The sequence below is a fragment of the Vicia villosa genome, unplaced genomic scaffold, assembly GCF_029867415.1.
Source record: "Vicia villosa cultivar HV-30 ecotype Madison, WI unplaced genomic scaffold, Vvil1.0 ctg.000530F_1_1_3, whole genome shotgun sequence".
Classification (NCBI taxonomy): Eukaryota; Viridiplantae; Streptophyta; class Magnoliopsida; order Fabales; family Fabaceae; genus Vicia; species Vicia villosa.
Window position 1 is genome coordinate 229,478 of NW_026705245.1, and position 26,214 is coordinate 255,691.

Genomic DNA, 26,214 nt, shown 5'->3' on the forward strand with positions numbered 1-26,214 from the left:
TTTTATTTTTTTTTCATTTTTTTTAATTTATTTTAATTAAGATTGATGAAAATAATTTTTTTTAAAAATCCTATTATATTTTTATTTGTTAAGATATATACATAAATAAATTTGTAAAATATTTTTTCGTCTTAAAAATGTAAAGCAGAAAACGAAAATCGAAATTGTAACAGATTAATGAAAATACAGATTAATGATACAACAACATCGATTACAATATAATTAAAAACTAAACATCGGTTACAAACAATTTGAGAAACGATACAACAGATTAATGAAAATACAACAACATCGATTACAATATAATTAAAAACTAAACATCGGTTACAAACAATTTGAGAAACGATACAACAGATTAATGAAAATACAACAACATGATCAATGACGTCCATCACCAAGATAGCCATCCGTTCCGCAACCTGGTCTTATAATGGGACGTTTACCGCGATCGTTGATTCCGCCGCGAATATTGACACCGCCTCTTGCCCTAGCTCTACCCCTACCCCTGCCCCTTTGTGCTTCTTGTTGGGTTTGTGTCACGGGGGCTGGTACTGGGATGTCGCGTGGATCGCTGTCTATGAATTCGTCGACGCCCCCATAATTATCCGGAAAACCGCTGTTGTAAAGTCGGCTACCCATTCCCTCAAATGTGTTTAGTCGTGGTGGTGGTGTGGGTTGGGAAAAGACTTCGGGTTGATAGCATCCAGCAGCACTAGAACTACCTTGATTAAAGCCGAATTGGTTTGAAGGTGTTGCGAAGCCGGAGGGGGTGCCACGGTAAGAGGATTCACCATGAGGACCATCGTCGGGACTAAGATGAAGGCTAGATGAACCGGGAGTTAGGTTTTGGCCGAATCCCCTTGTGGACCCTGCAAGTGCTCCAAATCCGAATGGTTGTGAATGGGTCTGATATTGGTCCGAGGAATGACGGTGGTCTTCATACTCTTGTAATGGTTGAGATTGGGATTGGAAAATATTTGATTGGCGGAAGTTGCGTGCGGAACGGGATGGAGTACTGAATATATTTTGTTGTTGTTGCTGGAGTTGTTGTTGTTCCTGGAGTTGTTGTTGTTGTTGCTGTTGTAGGAGTTGTTGTTGGCGTTGTTGTAGGCGTTGTTGTTGTCGTTGCTGTTGTCGTTGTTGTTGCCGGAGTTGTTGTTGTTGTTGTTGTTGTTGTTCCTCTTCCGGTTGTTGTTGTTGTGGCAAGATGTAGTTCTGTGCACGGGGATCAATTAAATAGAACGGAGCTGCAAGAAACAAGTTAGGGGATGTGGCTGTACGATACCAACTCATGTATTCAGGAGAAGGTTTCATTTCGTGGTCACTAACGGGGAAGTTCAGGACATACTGGCGACGGTCCTTCCACATCTGGCGATGATCGGGTGCAAAATCCTTCCAGTGTTGGTGTGTCCATTGATGGTTAACTCTTCTGAGGTGCCACACTCCCAAGTCAACTGGAGGGTCGGGTATCCGTTGACGCATCCCAAACTGAAGCATTACCCGGTCACTTTGATGCATTTCTATGATGTTGTACCGGATTAAGCAACACTTTGTCGTCCAAATTTCTGCATCCTGAGCTCTAGGCTCATACTCGCACTCGAGATACGGTCGCCATATGAACTGCATGCATGAGAGTTATACATTACTTCGGGAAAAATTATTTATAGAAAATACTTTAAAAAAAAAAAGAAAAGAATTAGAGATAATACTTGATGGGGTCCAAGGTGATCAATTAGCGTGCGGTACATTGTGATATTTGACCGCGGATTAAGTGTGAAGTCCATTTTTTTCACACAAAATCTACAACGAAAATATAATGATTTAGTTAGAATGGAGTAGAATGTGTAAGGAAAAAATGGTATACTAAAAACTTACCTCAGGGCATACGAAAAGTCCCAACTTCCATTGTTAACCGGGGCCAGTATTGGCATCCTCCACCACCCCCACACCTGCACCAACAGGGCGCATCCATAGAATGTGCAGGAATCAGCAACTGCATTTTTGCATAGTGATTGGTACACGGTGGCCAGAACTGCAGAACCCCAGCTGTACAGACCAACTCTACTAAAATCCATTAGCAAACGAAGATACATAAAGTTAACAGTGTTACCAGTGCTATCTGGGAACAAAACGTTTCCAATAAGCAATAGTAAGTAACACCTAGTTTTCTGCAGTATGGTCTCTTGGGGAGACGCATCGTTCAAGTGAAATTTTTTATAATAATTCTTTAACCTCTTAAGGTTAACACCTTGCCCCCTAGCACCAACGGTTCCTTCTATCAAGTCTATCCCAATTGCCTCAAGGCATAAGGAATTCGCCTGCATAACACAGCCATTAATTGCCTTACCGTCAACAGGAAGGCCAAGTAGCATATGAACATCTTCAAGGGTGATGGTGCACTCCCCTGTTGGAAGATGGAAGGTGTGTGTCTCTGGCCTCCAGCGTTCTAGCAAAGCAAGAACAAACTTGTGGTCAATAGAAGACTCGGCTATCCTTCTAATCGGACCGAAACCAGCAACGTTCAGGTATGGCACAATGCGGTCATCCGGAGCGATGGTAGCGTGACTACGAGTGCGAAAACGTTGAGCGTTCTGAAAAGAGTCAGTATGCCAAAAAAAATCAGTTAGTTGATCAGGGACAGTTGCATGATTTTAAAGTAATACTAATATACTTACGTAGGTAGCGATGTTCTGGGGGGTTCCTCTGTGTGTTTCGCCCATTGTTAGGAGAGACATGGTTGAAGGATGTAAATTCGTAAGCTGATTGCAAAAGGATTGTTGTTAGAGTAGGTGAGTGATTATGGTGAGGTTTCTCCAGAATTCTAAGGGCTTTATATATTCATGAGGCAAAAAACGGTAACATCCTGCATGCTGGACATGTCAACACATTCATAAGTGCTAGGTGTTGCTTCTGCAGAAATTGTTGGCATGCATGCAGTCAAACTTTCGGTGGCAAGGCATGGTGTCATGCATGCAGCTCAGAACTAGGTGACAGCTCGGGTAGCATGCATGCAGGAGTAGGAGGAATCCTGGCAGGAATCTTATCAGGAATCTTATCAGGAATCGTATCAGAAATTTTTGCAGGCGCATGCTGGTTAACAGTAACTCCTTTCATCAATCGTTTCAGCAATTGCTGCAGGTCCATGCTAGTTAACAGTAACTACTTTCAGACGCATGCAGGTGGGGACCATGTGGGACCAGGGGTGGTCCACACCAACTACATATGCGCCATTCCATTTGGCTTTTTTTTTTTTAAATCCTTCTTATGCGCCAAATGAAATGGCGCCTTCCAGTAAACAAAAAGCACTAATGCGCCAAATGGAATGGCGCATTAGAAGGGACCTTTTTTTTTTCAAAATTAGGGTTTTCGTTTTTGGACCTACATGCAAAACCCTAGATGAAACCCTAATGAAGAAATGGACCTAAGGCAAGACGTCCATGCCTCTATAAATTAGGGTTTCGTGCGCATCAGTACCCACACTGAAAAATGAGATCTCGAATAAGGCCAGATAGCTCGCACCGGACTTCTGAGCCTCCACCACCTGTGAGGCGTCTGGTCTATCAACCGGACGTTCGTAGAAGGAACGGATATGTTATCTACTCTGCCGTCAAACCTCCGATGCAGGTGATGTTTTGGAATATCCAAACCATGGACCAGCTTAAGAGAAACATCCTTAGGTTTTTGGACGGGGAGTGCAGTCCAGGCGAACAAATCAGATCTATCAAGAGACTTCGAACAAGGGGAGGTGTTTTTCTCGAAAGGCAACGTTGGTGGGAGACTATGGAAGACGACATCCAATGCACTCTAATGATGGAGGACAGAGAAGACATTGTTTTAACCGTTGTTATATCCTAGGCGCTACAGTTTCTATATCATTTCAGTAACTTCTGTACCGTTCAATTAAATGCTCTTAGCATATCTGTACCTTTCAATTAAATGTTGTTAACATATTTCAATGAAATGATATTTTATTGTTACAAAGTTTCCAATTATTATTTAAGTTATTCATAATTAACAATAAAATTTCCCTCTGCCTTGCACCCGCTATAAATAGAAGTGTGTGTGTGGAGTTGAAGTACTAACTCTTCTCTCAATCATAGTGTAAACACTTAAAAATGAACTCTGTTTGGGCTGTGGTCTTCTTTGAGGAAGGTAGTCACATGCGGGTTTGCCTTAACCCTCACTGGAATTTCCAGAGAATTGTTAGAGCCATCAACACTGGGTTTCGTCAACTAGATGGTCCAACCAGAAAAGTTAAACAGCTAGATTACCGATGTCCATACATTACGTTGACTGATAATAACCCTGAAGGCACGTACATGTATTATTGGGATCTTGTGAAAGACGATGTGGACGTGGATCTAATGTTTTGGACACACAGTGGAGAAGTTAACCGAGGCGTTGAAGATCCCCTTGTTATTGCAGTGACACTTGAGTAGTTTAGATTAACTGTTGTTTTATTTGTTGCAAAGAGTGAGCGTGTACTACCAGTTGTTCTGTGTTCTTTTCTCTTCTTTTCTATTCTGCAACTTAACATCGTGATTTACCGATGGTTTTGTGTTGTCAACGCAGGGTCATTGAATTAAAATAAATGTAGTTGTTGTGTTAGTTGTTTTCGTTTGGACAATATTTACCCTAGCGGACGTGTACAATAATTAACATACACATAATTGGTAATTTATATACGTAATTATTAACTATATTTATAATTAGTAATATATATTATTAAAATACATATAATTATTAATTACAATATTTACATTTATTAAATAAAATATATATACGTAAATATTATTTAAAATATATATACGTAATTATTATTTATATATAAACAGACCTAGATCAGTGTGTCTGTCTTTTGTAATCAATTCGGAATCTGGTGGCAGACATAGATCAGTGTGTCTGTCTTGTATAATCAATTCGGAATCTGGTGGCAGACCTAGATCAGTGTGTCTGTCTTTTACAATCAATACGGAATCCTGTTGCAGACCTAGATCAGTGTGCCTGTCTTTTATAATCAATTCGGAAGATAGTGGCAGACCTATACTAGTGGGTCTGTAAGAACCACCATATATTAACATAAATATATATATATTTATATATATATATATATAAAAATAAATATTTATATATGCATAAATAAAGATATATATATATATATATATATATATATATATATATATATATATATATATATATTATATATAAATATTTATATATGTATATATATATACATATATATATATATATATATATATATATACATATATATATATATATATATATATATACATATATATATATATATATATATATATATATATATATAAATATTTATATATGCATAAATAAAGATATATATATATATATATATATATATATATATATATATATATATATAAAAAAATAATTATTGCAGAACTAGCTGCCAGATAGGGTTGCATGCATGCTCTGCCTAGGGGAATCGTTACAGGAATCTTATCAGGAATCCTTTCAGACGCGTGATGAGGTACAGGACATAGATCAGCGTGTCTATGTGTTGAGATAATGCAAGGACGTAAGAAGCACAATTTATAAGACATCCAATATATGCTAAACATTACAACTCACACCAACAATTTTACCTAATCTGACTTGAGCTCCACCACACCCACACACTTTCCCCTCCAAAATGACTTCATCTACCCAGTACCTTGTGCATGCCCATCTAAACGGTGAGACTTACACTCATGAGATAGCCGGTTTTGTGATGAGAAACACTCAGGTTGTACCATTGTTGATGAGCAAAAGAGCAACATTTTCATACTTCATTCAGCGACTATACTCTAAGATTGCAATGGGTCCTATTGCAAGCATTTTTTACCAATGTCCCTCTTTCAATGAAGACAACACCGTCAAGTTTTACGAGATGGAGATTGCCACTGACGAAGACTTGCAAGATATGTTTACCACCCACGAATACTCTGGGTTGGATTCCATCGAGTTGTACGTTACTCTTCAGGTTGAGACACAAGAAACTCATGTTGTTCAGTCACAAGTTATTGACCCACCAATCAACGAGCAAGACGAGGTTGACGTCTGATCAGTGGTTTTCACACGTATTTTTACCGCTGTTTTTAGTTATCTTTAAGTATTTTATTTTATGTTTTAATTTATTATTCGTCATTTTATGCTTTGGTTTTGTGTTTAAGTGTTTGTAGGCTCAGATGAATGAAGTGGAGAAAATCAGTGCGAAACGTGAAGAAACTGATGAAAAAGCACATGGCCTGGCCAAACGCGTCCCCACACGCGTGTGGAGCCTATGAAAGTGCATTCTGCTGCTCAAACGCGTCCCCAAACGCGTGTGGAAGTGAAATGCTGAGGTCTGCTGACCAAACGCGTGCCCAGACGCGTCCCAGGCCACCAAACGCGTGCCCAGACGCGTCCCAGACTGCCAGACGCGTGCCCAAACGCGTCCCAGCTGCCAGAATTACAAAGGAATGCCTGCCCCTGCCAAGACGCGTCCCAGGACGCGTGTCACAGCCACCAAACGCGTGTCCACACGCGTGTGCACGTAAAAGAATGGGCTTTCTTGCTGAAAAGCCCAGTTTGGCAGAAATAAAAGGAGGAGGTTGCGTTTGGACAGGGGTTCGACGAATTTGGGAGCGAAAATACACTGTAGAAGGCTGGAGAACTCAGATTCTATGCAAGGATTGAAGATTTCTATGAGCTTTTGCCATTGAAGATTGGATTTCCTTCATTTATCTGTAATGTCTACAATTTACACTATGGTTTCTGTTATTTTCATGAGTAGCTAAACCCCCCATTGCTAGGGGGGTGACCCTGATTCTGATTGTGATGAATTCATTCAATTGATGCAATAACTATTTTACTTTTCGTATTTGTTAATTTGTTCTTCATCCGTTAATAATGCTTTATCCGTCAGAAAAACGGATTCTGAATATGAATGAATAGTGTAGCTGGACGGCATATTATTTGTGGACATGATTAAGAACATATAATATCTATATCACCTAGGACTAGGGATATCATATTGTAACCGGAATTTCTTGTTATTGGAATGCTTGATCATAACCGTAATTATCTATGGACATAGTAATTAGGTTGTGAGGTCAAAGATCTTTTCACTAAGGCCTTAGGATTAGATACTCTAAAGAACCGGTAATTAACTATGAGAAGCATGTTATTGTATTGAGACAGAGAATTCGTTGCATGAAGAATCATTCACCGTCCCTAGCAATCTACTCATCTCTGTTCATAGTTCTATTATTCTGTTTATTTACTTTATTTGCAAAACCAATCAAAACAATCTTTTGAACTTTTGTTTAATTGAAACACTGATAAAACTCTATATCGTCAAGCAGTCCTTGAGATTCGATACTTGGGATTTTCCCATTACTACTACATAGGCGAAAATAGTACACTTGCTATTTTCCTATCAAGTTTTTGGCGCCGTTGCCGGGGACTGCCGAAGATTATAGAGTTCTAGATTTATTTCAATTAAAATTTTGTTGCTCTGCGACTAAAATTTTATTTTCTGCACTTTTTATTTATTTTTCCTAATTCTAATATTTGTCTAATCTGTGTATGCGAGGTAAGGCCTCAGCTGAATTTCTTTTTGACGCAGAAATCGAAAGAACTTTGCACGCAAGGCGAAGACAAGCTTGGTTGGCTAAACTGGAACCTGAAGAGGAAATTGTGTCAGTTCATTCCGATTCAGAGTCTGAAAGTGAAGAAGAAACCATGGGTGAAAATCCTCCTCCTCCTGAGAGACTCCTTGGTGACTATGGTGCTGCAAACACACCGGGGGGAAGACAAACAATTGTCAACCAACCGGTAAATGCTGCAAATTTTCAACTACATCCAAGCACAATCAATCAGCTTGAAAGGAAACCTTTCACCGGAAAGGTAAATGAAGATGCAAACAAGCACCTGCAGAGATTTCTGACCATGAGCACAACTCTAAAAATTGAAGGGCATACAGAAGAAGCAAAGAAGCTGAGAATGTTCCCGTTCACTTTAGCCGAAGAAGCAGAAGAGTGGTTTTATTCTCTTCCAGCAGGCAGTATCACATCATGGGAAGAAATGGAGAAGGCTTTCTTGAATGAGTATTTCCCCGCCTCGGTCTTTATAAGAAAGAGGTATGACATTTTGAACTTCAAGCAGAAGGAGGGTGAGCCCTTAGGAGATGCTTACAAAAGATTCAAAAGAATTCTAGTAGCATGTCCCACTCATAATATGGACAAGACTGAACAGATGCAAGTATTTGTCAATGGGCTCAGAATGAAAACAAAGCAGTTAATCGACACAGCAGCTGGAGGCTCAACAAATTTCACAACAGCCTCTGGTATCATCAAGATCATTGAAGCTATAGCTGCAAATGAGCATTTGGAGCTGTATGATAGGTGTGCCAGTAAACCAGAAGGAATCATTGACCTCAAGCTGGAAACCTCAAAAATCCGAGTTGAAGATGCGATATCGGCTGAAGTTGAAAAAAGATTGAAGGCTATGAATATAGGTACACAACGGGTGGCTCAAGTGCAACAAGCTCAACCTGTAATATGTGAAATTTGCAATGGTCCTCATCAAACTGTATGTTGTGTTGCAACTCCCAAGCAAATTGAAGAAATCAAATTCCTGAGGCAAAATAATCCTTATTCTAACACCTATAATCCTGGGTGGAAGAATCATCCCAACTTCGCTTGGAAAGATCAACAACAACAACAAGGCCCTCAGAAGGCGGAGTGGGAAGTAGCTATCGAGAGATTGGCTGGACAATGCTCTCAGTTTCAAGAAGAGACAAGAAACAACCATAGGAACACCACAGCTTCAATAAAAAATCTAGAGGTTCAGGTGGGTCAAATAGCACAGCATATCACTCTACAGGCACAAGGTAACTTTCCGAGTGCAACTGTGAAAAATCCGAAAGATCAAGAGAAGATTAATGCTGTTACAACAAGGAGCAAAAAGGTGGCTGAATCAGAAAAAGAGAAAGAGGAAATAGATGACCCTATGGTAATAGAGGTGGATCTAGAAATAAGAGAGAATTCGAAAGAGCCAGAAGTTGTAATACCACCGGTTAAACCAGTTGAAGAAAAAAAGAAAGATGCTGAACCGACGATCAAACTACCTTTCCCTTCCAGAGTGACAAAGAAGAAGTCAAAAGAGAAAGACTTCGAGAAGTTCACTAAATTGTTCAAAAGGCTAGAGGTAAATCTACCATTCTTTGAAGCACTTGAGCACATGCCCTTGTATAGGAAATTTATGAAGGAGGTGATGGCGAAAAAGAGATCAGTGGAAGGAGAACAAAAGATTGCAACTGAGAAGTGCGGTTTAGTCTCGTCAGCAAGAAAGATCCCAATAAAGAGGAAAGACCCGGGAGCGGTGGCAATACCATGCACTATCAATAACATAACTTTTAAAAAGGTACTCCTCGATTCTGGTTCTAGCGTGAGTTTAATGCCTTTGTCAATCTTTAAAAAGCTTGAGTTGCAAAAGATTAGTGAGAGTAAGACACAGTTAAGGTTCGCCGACCACACCATCAAGAAATCATATGGGGTAGCAGAAGATGTATTGGTGGAAGTGGATAAGTTTGTATTCCCCGTGGACTTCCACGTCATGGACATTCCGGAAGACGAAGAAACTCCTATCCTTCTTGGGAGGCCATTTTTGTCGACAGGTCGCTGCAACCTCGACATTGAAAAGGGGACACTAACGCTGAGATCTTTTGATGAAGAAGTAACCTTGAAGATGTTAGGAGTTAAGAAACATATGGCGGTTGTGAATGATCAAAATTCTGGTGGTATGACAGAAAGTGAAATAAAAGACAAAAAGCCTGAGCAGCTCCAAGAAAAAGTTTCAAGCATAGCATCTCGGGTAGAAACAACTCATGAAGCTATCAAAAGTCCGAAGAAGGCTAAGAAAGTCAAGAAGAATGTGGTAAGTGAATTGAAGGGAAAAGTTGTCCATGCCTTTCATCTTCATGAGTTTTTGGTTGCGGAGGTGAAAAGCAACCAGGTGTGGAATTGAAAATACCCTCCATAATAAAGGGTAATGGACCGTCGAGCCATGCGACGTTAAACGAAGCGCTTCGTGGGAGGCAACCCACAGTTTTAATAATTAATTTCTCTGTTTGTTTGTTTTATTTTCAGGAAATAAAAGGGGCATTTCAAGTGGAAGCTATGGAGTGCAGTACCCTCTGTGAGTCACCTCTCTCGGGCTTGTTCTAAAACATTGAGGTCAATGTTTTGTTCAAGTTTGGGGGAGGTTTCACTCTTTGCATTTTTAATTTATTTTGCTGCTATAATATGTGTAAGACTTACAAAATCATTCTCCCAAATTTTAACCGAAATTTTTAAATTTTGAAGAGTTTGGATCTTAAAGAGCGATCGGGAATAGTATATAGAGATGAAGGGAGGATTGGTTGAGGACAGGAAGTTCAGAATAATGTGACAAGAAGAGGTTTGGTTAAACACCCTTGGTTCCTTAAATGAAATACGAGTCCAACGTGTAGATTTGCACCATAGTACTTGTATCCTGAGAAGTACTCCTCGAGTAGTTTATTGATACAGTCTGGCATAATTCAGATTCACATGCATGATGATTGGTTGAAAAAAAAAATAAAGGATATAAGGTTGGCACCAAATGATGAAAAGGCGGTAAAAGGCAACCGGCTCGCTAAGTTGGGTAACCCTTACCCGGTTATTCAGCCCAAAGGAGGTTGATCCCCAAACGTCGTCCAAAAGGACAATATACAACTGTAAAGTTTGAAAATTTTATCGGTAATAAGAAAGTAGCAAATGCTGCTCGTTTGGTGCCAGAGAAAAGAAAATATAAAGTCTTGATCTGTCTCATGCATGTGATGATTATTATGAGAAATACAGTGCCGTAATGTGATTGTCCGAATGAAAGAGGAGGAAAATCGGAAAGAGACTTAAGTGCAAAGCATAGTTGGAGAGGTATCGAAAAGGGGAGCTTAAGGTTTAAAGTGGGAGCAGAAACTCGTCGCGTCATGTGAATGTCGGACCACTGTTTCTTGATCAATAAAACTGGATATCTCACGTATGAATACCGATGTGCCTTGAAGGTCATTAACTCTTGTAATTGTCGCTTGAGGTCAAGCAACGGTTTAAGTTTGGGGGAGTTTGATCAGTGGTTTTCACACGTATTTTTACCGCTGTTTTTAGTTATCTTTAAGTATTTTATTTTATGTTTTAATTTATTATTCGTCATTTTATGCTTTGGTTTTGTGTTTAAGTGTTTGTAGGCTCAGATGAATGAAGTGGAGAAAATCAGTGCGAAACGTGAAGAAACTGATGAAAAAGCACATGGCCTGGCCAAACGCGTCCCCACACGCGTGTGGAGCCTATGAAAGTGCATTCTGCTGCTCAAACGCGTCCCCAAACGCGTGTGGAAGTGAAATGCTGAGGTCTGCTGACCAAACGCGTGCCCAGACGCGTCCCAGGCCACCAAACGCGTGCCCAGACGCGTCCCAGACTGCCAGACGCGTGCCCAAACGCGTCCCAGCTGCCAGAATTACAAAGGAATGCCTGCCCCTGCCAAGACGCGTCCCAGGACGCGTGTCACAGCCACCAAACGCGTGTCCACACGCGTGTGCACGTAAAAGAATGGGCTTTCTTGCTGAAAAGCCCAGTTTGGCAGAAATAAAAGGAGGAGGTTGCGTTTGGACAGGGGTTCGACGAATTTGGGAGCGAAAATACACTGTAGAAGGCTGGAGAACTCAGATTCTATGCAAGGATTGAAGATTTCTATGAGCTTTTGCCATTGAAGATTGGATTTCCTTCATTTATCTGTAATGTCTACAATTTACACTATGGTTTCTGTTATTTTCATGAGTAGCTAAACCCCCCATTGCTAGGGGGGTGACCCTGATTCTGATTGTGATGAATTCATTCAATTGATGCAATAACTATTTTACTTTTCGTATTTGTTAATTTGTTCTTCATCCGTTAATAATGCTTTATCCGTCAGAAAAACGGATTCTGAATATGAATGAATAGTGTAGCTGGACGGCATATTATTTGTGGACATGATTAAGAACATATAATATCTATATCACCTAGGACTAGGGATATCATATTGTAACCGGAATTTCTTGTTATTGGAATGCTTGATCATAACCGTAATTATCTATGGACATAGTAATTAGGTTGTGAGGTCAAAGATCTTTTCACTAAGGCCTTAGGATTAGATACTCTAAAGAACCGGTAATTAACTATGAGAAGCATGTTATTGTATTGAGACAGAGAATTCGTTGCATGAAGAATCATTCACCGTCCCTAGCAATCTACTCATCTCTGTTCATAGTTCTATTATTCTGTTTATTTACTTTATTTGCAAAACCAATCAAAACAATCTTTTGAACTTTTGTTTAATTGAAACACTGATAAAACTCTATATCGTCAAGCAGTCCTTGAGATTCGATACTTGGGATTTTCCCATTACTACTACATAGGCGAAAATAGTACACTTGCTATTTTCCTATCAACGTCATAGACGAGGAAGAAGATGATCTGGAAACTGAATTTGACGACATGGTCAACGAGGAATCCGACGACGAGCAACAAACGTTGGTGCCTCCAGCTCATGCGTACGCACCTCCAGCACATATGAGTAACTTGAACCTGCAAGGTGACGAACCATCATCTGACATCTTCTTCACACCCTACATCCAAAATGACGAAGAATTAAAGGAGGGAGACAAGTTTCCTTCTAAGGAGGCTTGTCTGAGAAGAATAAAAAAATGGCACATGGCGAACAACGTTGATTTTGAAGTAGACCGTTCAAACCTGGAACGGTATGTAATCACTTGTAAAAATCCAGAGTGCGGGTTCAGACTGTTGGCTTCTTATAGGAAGAGAAGTAATGCATGGAAAATAGGGTCGATTACGCAGAAACACACGTGTGTCAACCCTAACAATTCCCAGGATCATACAAAACTCAGTGCCGATCTTATATGTCAGGAGATCTTGCCTCTCATAACCTCTGATCCGTCTCTGAAGGTTAAAAATATAATATCACACATCGTTACAACCTTCAACTACACTCCATCTTACAGAAAGGCGTGGGTTGCAAAAACAAAGGCAATTGAGACAGTCTACGGCAACTGGGAGGAGTCGTACAAAATTCTTCCCCGATACCTCAATGCGCTACATAGTTACGCACCTGGCACTGTTACTATTCTAGAGACACTGCCCGCGCATGCCCCGGATGGAAACCCTGTCCAAGGAAACGGAATATTCCATCGGCTTTTTTGGGCGTTCAAACCTTGCGTCCGAGGTTTTGCACACTGTAAACCCATACTTCAAATTGATGGGACATGGTTATACGGCAAATACAAAGGAACCATGCTCATGGCGGTTGCACAAGACGGGAACATCAACATATTTCCAGTGGTATTTGCTATCGTCGAAGGTGAAACTGCGGCGGCTTGGAGTTTCTTTCTAAGGAACCTCCGAGAACATGTTGCTCCCCAGCCTGACATATGTTTAATCTCTGATAGGCACGCTTCCATAGAGAGTGCTTACAATAATCCAGCGAACGGATGGCATGACCCATCTTCAAAACACGTCTATTGTATTCGCCACATCGCCCAAAACTTCATGAGGGAGATCAAGGACAGACATCTAAGAAAGGCCCTAGTCAATGCTGGTTATGCATTGACCCAACCCACATTCCAGCATTATCGGAGTGAGATTGTAATGACAAATCCAGAGGCAGGTACTTGGGTAGATAATCTTTCCAGGGACAAATGGACAAGGGCTTACGACAATGGCGTGCGATGGGGCCATATGACAACCAATCTCGTGGAATCCATGAATGGCGTTTTCAAAGGCATTCGTAACCTTCCAATCACAGCACTGGTGGAGGCCACATACTTTAGGATGGCTTCACTCTTCTCAACAAGAGGCAGGAGATGGGGTGATGTTAGGCAAGCTGGTCAACTATTAAGTGATAGTTGCATGAAATTTATGCAACAACAATCGGCAAAAGCAAACACTCACCAAGTAACTTCTTTCGACCGATTCAATCGCACGTTCAGTGTGCGCGAGACAATTGACCACAATGAGGGACTGCCAAGGCAACAATATAGGGTTCTTCTTGACGAAGATTGGTGCGACTGTGGAAGGTTTCAAGCTTTTCGTATGCCTTGCTCACACGTCATAGCTGCATGTGCGTTTGCCCACCGCGACGCTATATCACTACTGTCTCCGATTTACAAGACTCAGACATTGCTCAGAGTTTACAGTGTTGCGTTTCCTGTGGTGGCCAAGGAGGATTACTGGCCTGAGTATGATGGAGAGGTAGTTTGGCACAACGACGCAATGCGGCGAAAGAAAAAAGGGCGTCCCAGTAGTACACGGATTAGAACCGAAATGGACGTCCGCGACAAAATGGAACGAAAATGCAGCATTTGCCGTCAGGTGGGGCACAATATAAAAAGATGCCCTAATCGTGGCTCGACATCGTCGCAAGTTTAGTATAATCTGTATTTTTTTTAATGCAATGTATCAGTTTCGCTTACCACCTCTTGTAACCGTTCACCTCTTGTAACCGTTCATCGGTCTTTCATCAATAAATTGAGCTTTAGTAAAAAACCGATATCGATAACGCATACATTACATTATTTAGGGTTAATAAGATTTTTACGAACTCGATTTATTAGACGCTTTTACGAAAATAATAGACCGAAATCGAAAACGGTACGCGAAAATACCCGAAACGGGTTAATTTTGAAAAAAAAAAAAGGCCCACACATAGGAGCCAATTGGTTTGGCGCCTATGTGTTAATACATGGCCATATGCGCCATTTCAAATGGCTTGCAAATTCTTGCCCTAATTTTTCTTCTTATGCGCCAAATGGTTTGGCTTGTGTGACATGCATGCGCCATTTCATTTGGCGCATTCTCTTCCAGTATGTCCCAAACCTAGACAGTTTGGTAAATACCCCGAAAAGTTGGTTTTTTCTGTATTTTATTTATTAAACCTGGTTATTTTAATTTTTTTTTCAAATTCTGGGGCCATGTTCATATAATACCCTTTTATGAATCAATTGTAACGAAACAATATATCATACATTGGACTTGCTAAACAATAAAGTAATATTCTTTCATTGGTGAGGTTTGTAAGAGAGATAAATTCATTCTGACTTTTTTTTTTAAATGAAACTTATATTAAAAAAAAATTGTTTCTGACATTTTTAAATTTATTCTGACATTAAACTTAGGGCTTGTTCATTTTTTAAAAAAAGTCAAACGTATCATTAATTTTAATACGTTTTAATTCGTTGTGGACAAATAAATAAAAAATTTAAATTTGTATAATAATCATTAATAATAAGCAACTATCAATATTAATAATTGGTTAACTATCATGTCTCACATATATGATATAGAAAATGAAGTAAGTAAAAAAGTTTCAATTCTTTTATACAAATATGAAAAATCTTATTTTGTAACATTGAATGAATATGTACATGGGCACTCCATATAAGCTATGAGATAGGAAATAAATATTTTCATTAAATGAACGATGTAGATAAAATTGAATTATAAAAAATCTATAGTTATTATATTTAACTTAATTTCAAAGATATTAAAAAAATAATTAATTTTAACTAATTTATCAATTAATTTTAGTTATTCATTTTTAAGAAAATTTTGTATAATTTATAGTTAATGTATTGTAATTATAATAGAAAGAAAATAGTAAAATAAACTATTATGGAAAGAAAGAGAAAAAGAAAACTTCTCTTCAAAATATTGAAGGAAAAAATAATTTTAAAATTAATATTTTAATTTTATAATAATAAAATTTTGTTATTCGCTCTAATAAGACTTTAATAAGACTTTGTTATGTAATTTTCCAAACTTTAAGGTAGAGTTTGTTAAGCGTCAACGAGCTATATTAATTATATACCTTCTTGTATTGATTCCATTTTTTTGAATGAAAGAAGTTTTTTTTTTTTAATAAGCAAGAGATATATTATACCACGAGAACCCAAGTTCTCAAAAAGGGATACAAGAAGCACGGAATGAGTACCGGCCAAAGAAGATTATGCTCCAATTGAGCCTTACGATAGGTAGAATATGGGATCCCTACTAAATTCATAAAAATTACAATTGGTGTGCATAATATTCCCAACAAAAGACCACCTCCAAACCAAAGCTTTAATTCCCCAAACAATGTCCGAGATATTCCAAGTATCGCTTCTAAACACAATCCCGTTCCTGACTAACCAAATATACCAAACCACCGATAACCAAAAAATTCCCTCCTTTCCTTTTCTAACTCTAGCTTTCCTTCCGAAAATGTACCACCGCATAAAGCTCTCCTTAATATCCGCCGCTTTAAAATTTTCGAAACCAATCCATTCGGCTATTTCTCTCCAAACCAAATCCACACAATAGCAAGACAGCAGAAGGTGGGATGGTTCTTCAACATTGCAGCGACAAAAGACACAAAAAGAATTAGATTGAGCAATTATACCTTTCCGGAAAAGAGCTCCTCTTATCGGGATCTTATTATTGAAGCACCGCCAACCAAAAGCTTTCGATTTCAAAGGCGCATCAATCTTCCAAACAAGACTTAAAACCTTATCAAACTCACCCTACGGGCCAAACGGGATTTGAAACTTGCCTAGAGCTTCGTAACAGCTTCTAACCGAAAAAGAGTCTTGTTTTTCGGGCAACCAAACCACCCTGTCAACGCAATTCTGGTCTAAGAAGACATCCTGCAGATCATGATGCAGCTGCTCCAGCGATGCCACAACAGCTTCATGAACATCGTAAGTCGGCTGCGCTCCCAACTGCTCCGAAAACAGCACTGCTGCTGTCCCTGATTGCTCTGAATTACCCGAGGAAACCTGATGCAGACCCAAAATAGAGGCATTCCAAGATGGAGCATAGTGCTGCGAGCTAGGTAAAAACCTCGACAAACCGAAGTCTCCCCACCTCCATCTCTCGTCACTCCAGCTCCCCATGAGTGCCACTGAGACATCCTTCAGAGGGGAAAGAAAATACAGCAATGGATAAACATCTTTAAGAATGCCCTGTTTAATCCAATTTGAGTGCCAAAACGAAATAGTTCCGCCGTTACCTACAGAAAAAAAAAAGAGTTAGTATTAAAAAAATCTCGTGGTTCCAATGTCATTATGTCCCTCCACCAATGAGATTTTGATTCCTCCCCCTTCCCTTTGGACACCGCATGAGCTACACAAAGATTAACATCTCCATACCGCGCTTTCAACACCCCATACCACAACGAATCAGGTTTTTCTACAATCCTCCATTTCCACTTATACAAGAGAGCCGTGTTAAAGTGTTCAATCCTTCTAATCCCCAACCCTCCTTTCTCAATAGGAAGGCAAACCGATTTCCAACTAATCCAGTGGATGCACCTTTTGTTTTCCGATCCGCCCCATAAAAAATTACTTTGGATACGATTAATATCCTTAATAACTTTCTTTGGTGCCTTGAAGAAAGAAAGATAAAAAATAGCTAGGCTACTAAGGACCGCCTTCACAAGGGTGATTCTTCCTCCAAAATTAAGGTACCTTCCTTTCCAACTCTCCAATCTCCTTCTAATTTTCTTCAACAAAGGATCCCAAGTGTTAATCCTTCTTGGATTGCTACCGATAGGTAGACTTAAGAAAGAGAACTCCTTTTCTTCCCTCCTACAACCAAGAAAGTTGGTGGCTATCTCCAAGAAATTGTCTCTAATATTAATCCCAATTAACTTGCTCTTGTGGAAGTTGATACCCAAATCCGAAATCATCTCAAAGGCTTTCAAAACCGATTTAATAGCCCACAAATGAGCCCAACTACCATCTCCAATCAATAAGGTGTCGTCCGCAAATTGGAGGACATCTATGAAACACCTTCTCTTGAAAGTAAACCCCGCAAAATCACCATTTTCCACCGCTCTATTCACTAGCCCTTTCAACCCTTCCGCCACTATGACAAAGAGAAAAGGAGAGATTGGATCGCCTTGCCTCAATCCCTTCTCCACCTTGAACTCCTTGGTTGGGCTACCATTCACCAACACCGACATATGGCTCGTGAAAACGATTGCTTTCATCCATTTTATCCATCTTTCTCCAAACCCCATTCTAATCAACATTGCTCGAAGAAACTCCCAATTAACCTTGTCATACGCTTTCTCAAAGTCAACTTTAAAGAGAAGCACTTCCTTCTTAGCCTTTGTTGCATAGTCCACCAATTCCTTTGCCACTACAACCCCGTCTAACAATTGTCTTCCCGGTACAAAGGCACTTTGACAATTGGATATGACTTTCCCTATAACCTTCTTGATTCTTCCCGCCAAAGCTTTTGATATGATTTTATGGATGCTCCCAACCAAGCATATTGGCCTATAATCGTCTAAAACTAAGGGATTGTTAGTTTTAGGAATCAAAGCCAAGAAGGATGAAGTTATGGACTTAGAGAGAGTGTTCCACGAGTAAAAATCTCTAAAACAAGAAAAGACATCCGGCTTGACGAACTCCCAACACTTATTGTAAAAAAGAATCGAGTACCCATCCGGACCCGGACTTTTGTCCCCATCACAACTCCACACCGCCTCCTTTATTTCACTTTCCTCGAAAGGAGAATCTAGATAGTCTTTCTCTTTGAGGTTAATCTTGTTGAATAGATCACCATCCAAAACCGGTCTAAAAGCGTCACTTTCCTTGAATTTCGACTCAAAATGAACAAAAACCTCCTCCTTAACTTCCTCCACCTTGCTTAGAATTCCCCTCCCCGTTGAAATATGACCAAGGTAATTGCGCCTCCTTCCGCTCCTCAAAACCGAATGGAAGAATTTACTATTATCATCACCATCGTTTAACCACTTTACTCTCTCCTTTTGAATTAACATGTTTTCCCTAATCTTAAGGTTAGTCCAAAACTTCCTATTAGCCCTCCTTCTATCCCCCCTATCCACCTCCTCATCCGAGAGATGATTGTCCAAAACATTTGTCTCCTTCACACCCTCCTCCATCTCTAGGTTGATTTTTCCGAACACATTCAAATTTCACCATCTCAATTTTATCTTGAGAAGTCTCAACTTCTCTTTCAACACAAAGTCTCCACGCCCTTGAACAAACATATCCTTCCATTCCTTCTCTACGAAACCTATAAATTCCTTGTGATTAAACCACTCATTGTTGAATTTAAAAGGTTTCGGACCCCAGTCCATTTTATCCACCACTAGCCAAATGGGGCAATGGTCGGAAATGTCTCTATCTCCTATATGTTGGCCAACAACTCCGTACCAATTAACTAAATTACTTGAAACCAAAAAATGGTCTATCCTACTTTTCGCCCTGCCATCACTACTAATCCAACTGAAAATCTTACCTTTGCACGGTACATCTTCCAAACCTACATCAGAGATGAACCCAGCGAACTCCTCCCACTCCTCCTGATTTCCCAACGCCGACCTCCCTCTCCTTTCCCCTCCATTTTTAACAGAATTGAAGTCTCCACCAATTAACCATTCGCCATCGTTAAAACGCTCTTTAACGTCTAACAGATTTTTCCAAAGAACACGTTTAGAAGAGAGACCGCAAGGAGAATACACATTGCAGATATAGAGAGGACACTCTTTCGACTCGAACTCTTTCGACTCCACTATGATGCCCAGAAAACCATCACCCCTAAAACTACCAATCACATTCACTTTCGAGGCTTTCCACAGAATAATTAAACCACCAGACATACCTTCTGAATCCGTCACAGAAAACTCGATGCCTTCCTCGCACCAGAAACTTTTCGCCGTCGCCTCCGAACAGCTTCTCAATTTAGTTTCCTGGATCAGAAAAACATCTGCCTTCCCTGAAGTTATTATCTGATGAATCCTTCTCCTCTTGACCAGGCTGCATCCCCCCATTATATTGAATGACCCGATAATCATTGGGACACTATTGTTTGCTCCTTCACTCCTTCCTTAGCTGAACCGCACATCTCTTCTGACTGAATTAAGGAACTCTGCTTGTTAATTGTTACTCCCAAAGAGATGATGTGTTGCGTTAGCATCCCTCCTCCTGTTCACTGCTGGATAAAATCAGTTATCCTTTTATTGCACCTTTTGATTTCCGTATCTTCTGATTTTTCCCCAAGGGCACTATCAGAACTGTTGATCGATATTAAAGGGAATTGAGAAATTGGATCCGAAGCTAGAGGCGTAAGCACAGTATTCAGCCCACCTAAAAAAGCAGAAGTTGCCTTTTTCTTTTTGGGCCTCACTTTACAAAAGATGCTCGGCCCAGTAAAACTACTTAGTTTCTTAAAATGAGTTTTTTTCCTACCATGCAATCTCGCCACGCGTCCACTAGGAGTCCCCAATGTATTGGGCCCCCCTTTACCGCCTGAATCTGCTTCACGCGTTTCCTCAGACTTTGAGTTTCCCCCACCTTCCTCAAAAGTGCTAAAAACCATACCGCTTTCTCTGTTGTTCTCCCTGATTTTTTTGAGCATCACCATATCCTTCGCGTGTTTCACAGCTCCGTCAAACGATTTGGGTGGCTCAATGTGTTCTTTCTGCCTCGAATGAATCGTCCCCTGATTGACCTCTCTGATTAATCCTACCTCCTTGTCTACCTCTGAGGCTGCTTTTGCACAACGTACATTTGAGTTAGAACCAAAGGATAAAATGTCATCTGAAAGGAAAAGATCTTCATCCTCCTCAGAACCTCCGCCGAACCCTATTCCTGATAACACGATTTTATATCGTATATTTAGCCTAAAATCCATAGATATTTATAGCATTTTCCGTTTATTATGTTAATTTATTATGATATTACGCGTGTATTTGCTTTGTTTCAGGTTTTACACTTCAATTACGACTATTTGCGAAAAGGAAAGAAAATCGAGCTTAAATGACCAATATTTATGCTTAAAAGACGAAAAGGGGTGCTGAAACGAAAGAGGGGTGCAATTAGGACCCAAAAGGCCCAAAAGAGCAATCCAGCCCACGAAGGAAGCAACCCAGGCCACGCTAGTAAGCAGAGACGCACGTCTCTGCCACCTCAGCAAAGGGGAGACGCACGTCTCCACCTCCCTAAAGAATCTCCACTTGAGACGCACGTCTCAAGTCAGTCAAGGCCACTCCCTGAAGAATCGGAGACGCACGTCTCCACGTCGTGGTCTGCAAAAAGCTCCTCTTTTCACGCAAAGCAACTGCATACCTCCTCCTATAAATAGGACCTGTCACTTCACTTCAATCGGTCCGATTTCCTGCCAACGAAGTGCTGCCGAAATTGTACCGCGAACTGCTTTTCCTTATTCTGTTTTCATTTAACCGTTTATTTTCTCACAACGATTTCTACACTGGAAATTGTTGTGAACTTTTCATAGATCTAGCCTTACGTTAGATTTATCGCTTTATTTCCTTGTTTTTATTTTCTGCCATTTAAATTCCGAAGAACGATCCAGCCAACCTGTGGTGGAAGTTCAAGTACTTCAAGATTCAATTCAATTCAGATTTATTTTAATTCAGGTTTTTATTTACCGCCTTATTTATATTATTTATTTGCATGATATATTATATGCCATTTAATATGCTTATTATTATGAACCGAACCGATTTATGCATGTTTAATCGTATTAATATGTCTGGCTAAATTACTAAAGGTGTCGGTATGTAAAGTAAGTTAACCGTAGGGATCCGAAATAAATTGGCTTAAATTATGTTTTATTAATTATCACTTATTTTTGGTTTATATGTCTAGTTTAATTAGTAAGTCTTAAAACCAATAGAGCGAAAGTTTGAGGGATTAGGACGGTCAAAGGTTAAAATCAATAGAGCGAAAGTTTGAGATCTTTAACTGGATAGTAGACATAGGACATTAGTTTTAAGGATGGCGAAAGCGTATTAAAACTAATTGGAACTTATTTATTTTCAAAAATTGTTTTTACACTCGAGCGGGATGGCGAAAGCGTACGTTAGGGGTATTAGCTTGCTCCGAGTCAACAGAGCGAAAGTTTGAGATTAGGAGATTTAAATAGATAACAACCTCGTAAAATAGGCATTTTATTAATTACATTGTTTCCAAAAAGCTCTTCTAAAATCTAATGGGATGGCGAAAGCGTACATTAGGATTAGGATAGTAGTCTGAATCAACAGAGCGAAAGTTTGAGACGAGGATTTTTAATCAATCGGAATTAGTAAAGATTTTTAATTTAATTATGCAAAAGCCAATGAACCTTCGGATTACCTCTAGTTAAACGAAATACATACTGATACCTGTCTTTTATTATTATTCTTTATTCTCTCACAATCACTTTCCCTTAGGAACAATCGAAATTTTAGTACTCCTAGCTTTACATAGTAACCTTAGATAACGGTAGATCGATTCATAGTCCCTGTGGATTCGATATCTTTTAAAACTACACGACACGACTGTGCACTTGCAGTTATCAGATTTATAGACACGTAAAGTCGCGATCAAGTTTTTGAGTCGTATTATTTCTATTTCCTTTAGTTTTATTTTTCCCTTCAGTTATTTCCCTTCCTTGTAATGTTTTTCTAATTCAATAAAGAATATTTATGGAATTTAAGTCTTATATGTATAATTCCGTAGTTATTTCAATTTCTTCCATTTTCTTGAGCCATAACAAAAATTTTGCTCCTAAACGATAAACGCAAACCCCACACGTTCGAGAAATACAAAGCTACTCAATCACTCAACGCACCGAAACTGAATTAGTCAATATCCTTATTGTCGCAACACTCTAAAACCCCCGAGTATGCATAACCGATTTGAATACCCGCTATACCAAAACCATCGACTTTAAGTTTTGAAATAACCCTTAGTAGTTTATTCTAGCAGTCGGCACCGTCTTAGATACAAACTACGCAGAGAGTCGATGAATATAAGTGTATGATCCTCATAATAATTATGTGTTCAGCCGTAAAAAGAAATGTGCCTACTAAGTAAGGTGATCCTCACAAGATCATTTAACCTAACGGTCGCAAATCTCATATACAAAGAATTTAAAAACTCACTGTCGATTGGTTCAGAAGTCATCTGGTAATGAACTTGGTAGGAAGGACTATTGTCCGATTCCCCACAATCTACAAGTGAATGCTAAGGAGTATACCACATATTGTGCCAGAACTCCATGAGAAGGATCATAGTCACTAACCGACTACTCTGCTATGTGCGTGTCAAGATAATGGGCTTAATGTGATTGCGCGCGAATGAAAAGGGTGAAACATGACGACAAGTCAAATAGGTCGAGCTATAATGGCATGATTCGGATTGGTATGCATACTGGGAGTTGTTTAGTGTTGTTACTATAGGTTTATTGCTAAGATTCGTTATTTCCGAATAAGAACACTATGTAGCTAAGTATGACTGAACGACGTGGTGGAAGTGTGTTTCATTTATCTTTATCTTCTTATTTTGCTTGAGGACAAGCAAAGGTTCAAGTCTGGGGGAATTTGATAACACGATTTTATATCGTATATTTAGCCTAAAATCCATAGATATTTATAGCATTTTCCGTTTATTATGTTAATTTATTATGATATTACGCGTGTATTTGCTTTGTTTCAGGTTTTACACTTCAATTACGACTATTTGCGAAAAGGAAAGAAAATCGAGCTTAAATGACCAATATTTATGCTTAAAAGACGAAAAGGGGTGCTGAAACGAAAGAGGGGTGCAATTAGGACCCAAAAGGCCCAAAAGAGCAATCCAGCCCACGAAGGAAGCAACCCAGGCCACGCTAGTAAGCAGAGACGCACGTCTCTGCCACCTCAGCAAAGGGGAGACGCACGTCTCCACCTCCCTAAAGAATCTCCACTTGAGACGCACGTCTCAAGTCAGTCAAGGCCACTCCCTGAAGAATCGGAGACGCACGTCTCCACGTCGTGGTCTGCAAAAAGCTCCTCTTTTCACGCAAAGCAACTGCATACCTCCTCCTATAAATAGGACCTGTCACTTCACTTCAATCGGTCCGATTTCCTGCCAACGAAGTGCTGCCGAAATTGTACCGCGAACTGCTTTTCCTTATTCTGTTTTCATTTAACCGTTTATTTTCTCACAACGATTTCTACACTGGAAATTGTTGTGAACTTTTCATAGATCTAGCCTTACGTTAGATTTATCGCTTTATTTCCTTGTTTTTATTTTCTGCCATTTAAATTCCGAAGAACGATCCAGCCAACCTGTGGTGGAAGTTCAAGTACTTCAAGATTCAATTCAATTCAGATTTATTTTAATTCAGGTTTTTATTTACCGCCTTATTTATATTATTTATTTGCATGATATATTATATGCCATTTAATATGCTTATTATTATGAACCGAACCGATTTATGCATGTTTAATCGTATTAATATGTCTGGCTAAATTACTAAAGGTGTCGGTATGTAAAGTAAGTTAACCGTAGGGATCCGAAATAAATTGGCTTAAATTATGTTTTATTAATTATCACTTATTTTTGGTTTATATGTCTAGTTTAATTAGTAAGTCTTAAAACCAATAGAGCGAAAGTTTGAGGGATTAGGACGGTCAAAGGTTAAAATCAATAGAGCGAAAGTTTGAGATCTTTAACTGGATAGTAGACATAGGACATTAGTTTTAAGGATGGCGAAAGCGTATTAAAACTAATTGGAACTTATTTATTTTCAAAAATTGTTTTTACACTCGAGCGGGATGGCGAAAGCGTACGTTAGGGGTATTAGCTTGCTCCGAGTCAACAGAGCGAAAGTTTGAGATTAGGAGATTTAAATAGATAACAACCTCGTAAAATAGGCATTTTATTAATTACATTGTTTCCAAAAAGCTCTTCTAAAATCTAATGGGATGGCGAAAGCGTACATTAGGATTAGGATAGTAGTCTGAATCAACAGAGCGAAAGTTTGAGACGAGGATTTTTAATCAATCGGAATTAGTAAAGATTTTTAATTTAATTATGCAAAAGCCAATGAACCTTCGGATTACCTCTAGTTAAACGAAATACATACTGATACCTGTCTTTTATTATTATTCTTTATTCTCTCACAATCACTTTCCCTTAGGAACAATCGAAATTTTAGTACTCCTAGCTTTACATAGTAACCTTAGATAACGGTAGATCGATTCATAGTCCCTGTGGATTCGATATCTTTTAAAACTACACGACACGACTGTGCACTTGCAGTTATCAGATTTATAAACACGTAAAGTCGCGATCAAGTTTTTGGCGCCGTTGCCGGGGACTATTGAGGTCGATATCGTAACTCACTGTTACACCGTAGAGACTAGGATAATTCTTCCCTTTCTTTTTGAACGATTGTATGCCAAATACTCGTTCACAAGGAGGAGACTTAATACAACGAATTAACGAGATCGAACGTTTCATTAACGTTAAACGTCGAGCTCGCAACCTTCCCGAAGTAGCAGAAATTCCGATAAATCAGGAATTGATTTTTACTGATCAAATCAATCAAATCACCCCGAAGTTAGAGATGGCTGCTATTCGTCCTCTTAGAGACTATGCCGCTCCTTCACGCGCTGAACCGCATTCAAGTATCGCACCACCTGCGATTGAAGCGAACAATTTCGAACTGAAACCTTCACTGGTCCAAGCTGTTCAACAGAATCAATTCTCTGGAAGCCCTGTAGACGATCCCAATCTCCATTTATCCGTGTTCGTGCAATACGCCGACACTATCAAAGCCAACAACGTTAGTTCCGAAGCTATTCGATTACGCCTTTTTCCTTTCTCCTTGAGAGATAGAGCGAGAGCGTGGCTTCAATCCCTGCCTTCCAATTCCATAACTACGTGGGACGAATTGAAGAGAGTATTCTTAGCAAGATACTTTCCGCCTAGCAAAACTGCTATGCTTAGAGGTCAAATCAACGAATTTACCCTGAAAGATAACGAATCGCTTTTCGAAGCTTGGGAACGTTACAAGGACATGCTTAGAATATGCCCTCATCATGGACTCGAACCATGGCTGATCATCCATACCTTTTATGGTGGTCTCTTATATAACACTAAAATGACTATAGATGCCGCTGCTGGCGGAGCATTAATGGACAAACCCCATGATGAAGCATACAAACTCATAGAGAACATGGCACAAAACCATTACCAATGGGGAGGAGAACGCGCCGCTCTAGAGAAAGCCCAAACCAAAGGAGGAATGTACGAAATTAGTGGTATAGACCGCGTTAACGCTAAAGTAGACGCTTTAACTC

At 39.5% G+C, this 26,214-nt stretch overlaps 1 protein-coding gene and 1 non-coding gene across 2 annotated transcripts; both read right to left on the reverse strand.

Moving 5' to 3' along the window:
* Positions 1–19,053: 19,053 nt before the first annotated feature.
* Positions 19,054–19,911, reverse strand: LOC131629163 (uncharacterized). Its single transcript, XM_058899957.1, has one exon. It carries the CDS (start codon positions 19,909–19,911, stop codon positions 19,054–19,056), a length of 858 nt encoding a protein of 285 aa, XP_058755940.1.
* A 5,942-nt stretch (positions 19,912–25,853) lies between these two features.
* LOC131629171 (small nucleolar RNA R71) lies at positions 25,854–25,960 on the reverse strand. Its single transcript, XR_009291987.1, has one exon. It is a non-coding gene; the product is annotated as a small nucleolar RNA R71 (small nucleolar RNA).
* Between the last annotated feature and the right edge of the window lie 254 nt (positions 25,961–26,214).

Excerpts from the sequence above, each read along its gene's own strand:
- LOC131629163 (XM_058899957.1), bottom strand. The coding sequence starts at position 19,911 with ATGGGGGGATGCAGCCTGGTCAAGAGGAGAAGGATTCATCAGATAATA.